At 40.1% G+C, this 7,176-nt stretch overlaps 1 protein-coding gene across 4 annotated transcripts; it reads right to left on the minus strand.

Moving 5' to 3' along the window:
* Positions 1-1,857: 1,857 nt before the first annotated feature.
* LOC136513755 (subtilisin-chymotrypsin inhibitor-2B-like) lies at positions 1,858-2,550 on the minus strand. Of its 4 annotated transcripts, none has more exons than XM_066507723.1 (2): positions 2,496-2,550; positions 1,858-2,342 (listed from the first exon to the last, which is right to left on the minus strand). In XM_066507723.1, exon 2 carries the CDS (start codon positions 2,317-2,319, stop codon positions 2,095-2,097), a length of 225 nt encoding a protein of 74 aa, XP_066363820.1. In that variant the 5' UTR covers positions 2,320-2,342; positions 2,496-2,550; the 3' UTR covers positions 1,858-2,094. The 4 variants fall into 4 exon arrangements, with proteins under 4 accessions (XP_066363820.1, XP_066363817.1, XP_066363819.1 ...); XM_066507720.1 differs by having other exon boundaries at positions 1,859-2,342; positions 2,479-2,514; XM_066507722.1 differs by having other exon boundaries at positions 1,859-2,385; positions 2,496-2,509.
* Between the last annotated feature and the right edge of the window lie 4,626 nt (positions 2,551-7,176).

The raw sequence follows: 7,176 nt of genomic DNA on the forward strand, positions 1-7,176 counted from the left end.
ACTGGTTTCTTGGAACATGCTCACCCATATCGTATGGGTGCTCATATTTTTTGGATTTATATAAAATGCTTATATAGATATTTTTTTGGATTTATATGAAGTCTCTATTATAATTAGCCTACATCAATGACCCAAACTATGAAAAAGTTTAGCTGACTTTGAGACAACACAAGTGTCATGTAATGTTGTAACCACGTGATACTTGATCCAATTTGGAATAACTATGCTGATAAACGTTTTCTTGATAAGCTACACGAATGGAGAAAAAGCACAACCAAAATAGTAAGCTAGTATATGACCCAATTTCTATGTTTTTAGTAGAAATAGGGCCTATGACGAGAGAAGCGTGGCAAAAAAAAAGCTACAAAAGATGTGTCGTTTGGCTTCTAGTTTCAACTTATATTTGCTATATACCGTTTATAATTAAGCTATACTAAACAAGCCCTTTAGTATGAACATAAGTGTATCACTTGATTCTATCTATGACTATGTAAGTGTAGAAAGCATGGAGAGCTGCTGTCAAAATGTGGATGACATGACTCATATATATATAACTCCACAAACACCCGCAAAAGTACGAAAAAGATTTATATACAAAAATAAAAGGATAATAGATAACGAGAGTATATGCTAGCGACAGCAGTTCGTGTCACTTAATCTTTTATTTAGTTTGATTGATCAATATCGACTAATTATAATAAATAGAGAAAATAAACATAAAAATGAGTCGACAGAATCAAGATAGAGCATGGTTTTTACAGTATCATTTGAACTCTAGATGGAAATCTCCCGCTGCTTTTAATGAAAGAAATTCAAAACAAACAACTGATCCCTCTTTCATATAGGTCTTTCTACTAGACCGTCGGGTGTTCGAAGGACGTCTGTCACCCGCGTGTCAAGTCTCCCCAAAACACGCGATTCCAACGAACAACAATAATCGAGTGTCGGATCCCATCAAACACTCGATTTCTACAACCACTCGATCCAGATCTAAAGATTGCAAATAAAATATATCAAGTAAATGCAAAAATTAAATTATAAAATAACAAAAAAGAATACCAGATAGTTACGATGAAGTGCAAATTGGAAGAAATTAAAAAAACAAATAAAACATACAAACAACAAATAAAAAATACAGAAAATTAACCAGATTATTTCTATAGAAGCCGAATTGGAAGATTTCAAAGGAGAACCAAATCAAACATACAAAAAAAAGCTAAAAAATGATCAGATAACTGTTCGTGTAATTCTGATCATTCTCATTAACGAATAATCAATTTACACTAATTAAACATAGAACTTACACGTAAATAGAAGCAGTAAAATATGATTCATTAAAGCGTAATCTGCTCATACTATAGAAATAAAACTGCACGTATACACACGAACATGATAGGGGCTAACGAGTGCTATATTTGTATGCAACGCGGGGCCAGCAGTCGCATGCTGTGCTGTGCTGCCATGCCTACGGCCTAGAGCCAGCTACTTGGTCTGCTGCACACGAAACATATGGGAAGAGGCAGCACGTTCGGTTGGCTGGTTCGTATTGTTGTTGGTTTGTAAAGAAGTACTGCTGACTGGTTTGTGTGAAAGAAAAATACTGTTCTGATCGAAAATTTACGATCGTTTACGATAAGCCACAGCGGCTCCGCTGAGTCCCTAGAAGAAGCGTAGCTGCATGCCTCGGTACCCGTGAAAGGCTCGTACTGCTGTTGTACGTTCACTGCTAGGCCAGAGATGAAAAACAAGAAAGAAACAGATGCGGCAGATTAAATGACAGAGGGATCGGACGGCTCAAAAAATCGAGTGTTGGACGCCCAGAAATCACTCGGACGACGGTTGGATTTAGCGTTCATATATTCATTCGTGCAAGGATGAACGACATTCTGATACATTTATTTATGTATGCAAGAACGATGACACTATTTAGTGATAATGTATATAGTAGGAAAGAGAAACACGTATACATCCATTATTCGGCAGATGCACAGACATGCATACATGGCATGTCCGCGTTATTCGTCATATTTTATTCAAGTTCTGGAGCGAGGAGCGAAGGAAGCTGGGCATGCAGCAGCAGCAGCAGCGAGCTTATCAGCCGACATGGGGCGTCTGGGCGACGGTGTCGACGAAGATGCGGACGCGGTTGGGGCGGTAATCCATGGTCACAGGCGAGCCGGTGGGCAGCACGATGATGTCGGCATCGGGCTTGTCCTTGAGGATCACCTTCTTGGCTTCCTCCACGCTGAGCCCGACCACCTCCGGCCACGACGTCTTGGGGCCGCCGCACTCCGGTGCCGCCGTCGCCGTGGAGCTCATCGGTTGTCGGTCGCGAATTGAAACTGCAAATCAATTGATGACGATAATATATAATGATGCTCTGCCCTGTGAATTAAAAGGAAATTAGCAAACTACTGGTAGCCACTATATTAGTATTGCAAAAGGCCAAAAGCGTAAGGTATAGAAAGGCTAACTCACGGGCAAGCGTGGCTTACTTATTGCGCTTCTTCTGCTACTCAGCTACTGGTTAAGCGAGTATGCACCGGTGAGGTATTTATAGAGCTGCTGCAACCAACAGGGGCAGATGTGTACGTGTGTGTGTTCTTCATCAGGATTATTGGTCTAAAGCTTGGCAGATATAATTAAACAGAAAAGAAAAAGATAATGTTGTTGATGGTGCCAAGAAATCGTAGCTGCTCACCAATAATGCATCCATTATATACGCACGAGGCACACGAGGTGGCCCCTGCAGCCAGTAGAAAACAAGAAAAGAAAAAGATAGCAACGCTACAGAAACGTGCATCCATGTTCTCCTCCCCGGCAACCAAATAGCTAGTCAGGCAGTCAGCAGCTTCAGTACGCGCAGCAGACACCGACAGAAACTTGACAATTATAGTGAATTATTAATGGTCCCTCCACGTTTTTCTCATTATATTCTTCTCCTCTTGTCGACAACTAGCTAGTCTAGGATCAGCTCATCTTTAGCTACATATAGTTGCTCCTGCTACATATCCTTGATGCTGATACATGCCTCGTTATCTGTGGATTAGATTCTGAGACGGAAGACCATAATCCTCAGGTGCCGCTTCTCCAAAAATCAGTGGAACCGGATGGGCTTTGAGACAGAAAACGTCCAGGTGACCTCGCTCTGGAACATCACTCGGCCGACCGGATTCCCCACCGCTCACTCAGCAAGTTTCATTCACCTGATATGCTGGATGTTATGGAAACATAGGAACAATGTGGTCTTCAACAATATGGCGCCCTCGTGCAATCGTCTTCGGGGAGCATGCAAAGACGCCGTGAAACCTATGGAAGTTTTGCTTGCCTATTGCTGATCGGGGTGTAGCTGCCCACTGGTGTAATGTAGTTTCCTTATGAATTAAGTCCTACAAAAAACTGTCCTGCCCCTCCTCCAATGTACTATGTCATATGTAACTGAGCAACAAGCTTTTGTTGCCCCAATGCAATTAATCAAGTTTGTGGGGAGTGCTTGTCCCCTCCGATTATCCTAAAAAAATTATTACAAGATCTATCCTAGCTAGAGAGAGATTATTCAGCTAACCTGCATAAGGAGAAACCAAGTAACCGACCGCGAATCTATCGACCGACCACTTAAACTGTCTTGTTAATTGACCCCAAATGCTATGCTTGTGGCACGGTGGCAGAATTTTTCTTCGATAAATGTAGTTTTTTTTAACTTTCAATATCACTGTCATGGACCTGCTCATGGGTTGTCCTCTGGGCCGTTCAACACGTGATGGAGTATGCACTCGGATTGATTTGGCCGGTTGGCCCATAGAACTAATAGCAACTTGTTTTACAGAAGGAATGTGAGTATCAACGCGGAGGGTGTCGGATGACCAGGGAATCTAAACTAAGCGGCGGCGGCGGCAAGAGCTCGAGGCGAGCGTACGCTCGATCTATCCCTTTCTCCTTTTCCTTGTTCTGTATACTTCATGTGTATGCATTTCCTTTATCTAGAAGCTTTCAGCTGTACTCCTGGTTGGGAAACACCTTTAGTCCCGGATTTCCAACCGGGAGTACGAATCCGGGATTAAAGGGCCCTTCCTTTAGTTCCGATTTCTCGCCCGAGACTAAAAAACCCAGTTGGTAAATACCAACCGGGGCTAAACAGGCCTCCCGGCCTAGCCACGTGGGCCGGCCCTTTAGTCCCGGTTGGTGTTACCAACCGGGGCTAAATGTTTTTTTGTTTCTATTTTCAATTGATGATTCGTTTTGGTTTTCGAATAGGTTTTTGAATACGTATTCTACGCTGCTAATAATATACGTATTCTACACGCTTATAATGTTCGAACATTTTGTACAAACTAAAGTATAAAACTAACGTATATATTACATGCATATATATATATTGTATGTTATTTTATGTACATATAATTTGTATATATATATTACAAATAAAGCTTGCATTGTAAATTCTATCATAACCTTGGGATAACAAATTTACTCCATCTGGTTTGGCTTCCATATTTCGTTCATGTCATTGTAGAACTCGCCGGCGGGGTTTAAGACCTGGTCATTAAGAAATCCTGCTATGGTCCCTTAAATTGCTTTCAGTTGGTCACGTCGTATGACTTTTTCCTTCAACCATAGAGTCTTCAATAAAAGTTAAAGGAAAAGTATTAATATATATATATATATGTGTTGGTCACGTGATTACTTATATATACGAGCAATAAAAGAAATTGTGAATATAAGAATATATTTATATAACGTACTTTGAGGATCTCTTTAGGAGTTCTTTTTTAGTACGCCATGATGAACTCGCAAACATAGTATCCGCAGTAGTTGGTCCCCTGTTCTTGCCTCAGAACCCACTTTTACGAGAAAAAAGATCTGGTGAATTGAAAGCATGAATGGTGTTAATTGAATTATATATATATATATATATATATATATATATATATATATATATATATATATATATATATATATATATATATATATATATATATATATGTAGCTAGTACTTACTTTGTGTGCGTATTTCATATGGTCTTTCTCAATGAAACTTTTCCAAACGCTGCGCCCAATAAACTAAAAAATTAATTTGACCTTTAATAATTGTTACAGTTAAGAGATCAGGGTATATATAGTTGCTAGAGAGACCAAATTATCCTTGGATAATATCTATCATGTCTTGGTACTCTGTTTGCTCTTTTTTTAACGAGTCTAAGATTCTCAACCGACTATTGGCCATATCGATGACCATCAATATTCAATGATTGCTGCATATGTTTTTATACACAAATATGATCGATATTAACTAGACTTTCTCTCTCTCTCTCTCTCTATATATATATATATATATATATATGGGAGATAGCTTAGCTAGTAAGCAAATAATTGAACAAATGTCCATATGATCGATATTAATTATTTAATACTCACTTGAAGTTGTAGGGGAAGAGTATGTTCTTGTTTTGTTGGTTTACTAAAAACCTCATGAGATTTTTCTCGAATTCAGCTTTCCATTCAGGTGGGGATTAGGGTGTTTGAATAAGACATTTGGATCAACGAAACCAACATCATTATCCTTTCTCTTTCTGAGTTCTGTCATCTCATATCTGCATACATAAAAATATAGTGTGAGAATATATAATTTATATATACATGTAGCTTTATATATATACACTTTAATAGTAGAAAATAATCACACTTACAGGCAATAGCAGCTAATGAGACTTTTGTCGAGAGAGTCCAGGTGGCATAGTTGGTGTAATTATGAAAACTCAACATATATAACGTCATCGTCACGGAAGTAATGTTGGTTTCTAACTCTGACAGAAACAAAGATCTCTCACGTTCACACGCCGCCATGTACCACTTGTTTAGCAGGTACATTTGCGTACCCAGTTCACCTAAGGCCTCAGGGTTGTATAGACTCTTTCCATGTTTAAATTTCTTCCAAGGATCCACTTTCGGAGCAGATGGTCCTTTAGCGAGCACTTGGGCAAGGTCCAAAACAGTATCCTCGTAAAACCAAAATAGGACCTTAAAATCGACGTCCAGCAAGTCTAAGTTTGAACCATATTCATTACGAATGATAAGAGGGGAGACTGATTGTTGCGATTGTTGTCCGAGTTGTGCAACACATTTCCTTGCTTTAGTCTTTTTCTGTGCCGCCTCAAATGACTTGGTGAGAGAGCGGTCGTAGTCCAATTTTGGTAAGGTCTTTTGAGATTCTCGCTTTTTCTGGTCCACCTTCTTTCTTAGAAGATCTGAAGGTAGGTAGAAGTACGGTTTCTCTGGGTTCTCCCTCGCTTCTTGTTGCTTTCTTACTTTTTCAAAGAAACTGTTCATATCTTTTTGTACTGCAGGATTTAATTCCTTTTCATTTTTCTTGTAAGATAGTTTTTGGAGAATAACTGGATTAGAGGAGGCTTTCTTCTTTGCTGGCTGGTGGGCCAACGGCTTCGTTTGCGGGGCGGACCTCTTAGGAGCTGGCTGCTTCTTGGTCATTAAGGGAGGCGGGAAAGCCGTTGAAGACCTCCTTGGAGGTGGCGGCGGTGACGGCGTTGCATAATCATTGCCTAGAGCACTATGATGATCTAGAGATTGAATAATTGGACTTAGGTTGGCGGAGGCCCTGCTGTCTGAGTACGAAAAAGAATAATTAGCTATAAGAAATTATTATTATTAATCATGCATGTCAATAGAAAATTAGTGAAAATTTTGTTTTGTTCACTTTTGTCCGCACCTATTGTCTGGCAGTTGAGGAAGCGGCGGTGGACTAGAGACCCCGGGAATAATGATGTTGCGCTTGCGCCATAGTATGAATGTCTTCTCTGCTTCTCCTAGAGTCTTCTCCCCATCACCTCCTGGAACGTCAAGAGCCAGATCACTAAAACCTTTGTTAAATCTATCCACTTAGACGCTAGCATATCCATGTGATATTATTGCCCCATAGATTCTTGGTGTCTTGGTAGGATCTAAAGGAGAAAAAACACTGAGAGCCACTATGATTGTGGCATTCCCTTTTGGAATATGTAGCTCACATGATGTAAACGGTGCAGTGATGTCATCCACGGAGAAACGTAGCATTGCGTCATCTTGATTTGGCAACTCTGTGGAAGCGCAACTGCTTTTCAACTGATCAGGGGGGCTAATATTAATGTTGATTCCTGGATCTGATGCCTGCCTTTGGGCACT

Source organism: Miscanthus floridulus, chromosome 16 (genome assembly GCF_019320115.1).
Source record: "Miscanthus floridulus cultivar M001 chromosome 16, ASM1932011v1, whole genome shotgun sequence".
Lineage (NCBI taxonomy): Eukaryota > Viridiplantae > Streptophyta > Magnoliopsida > Poales > Poaceae > Miscanthus > Miscanthus floridulus.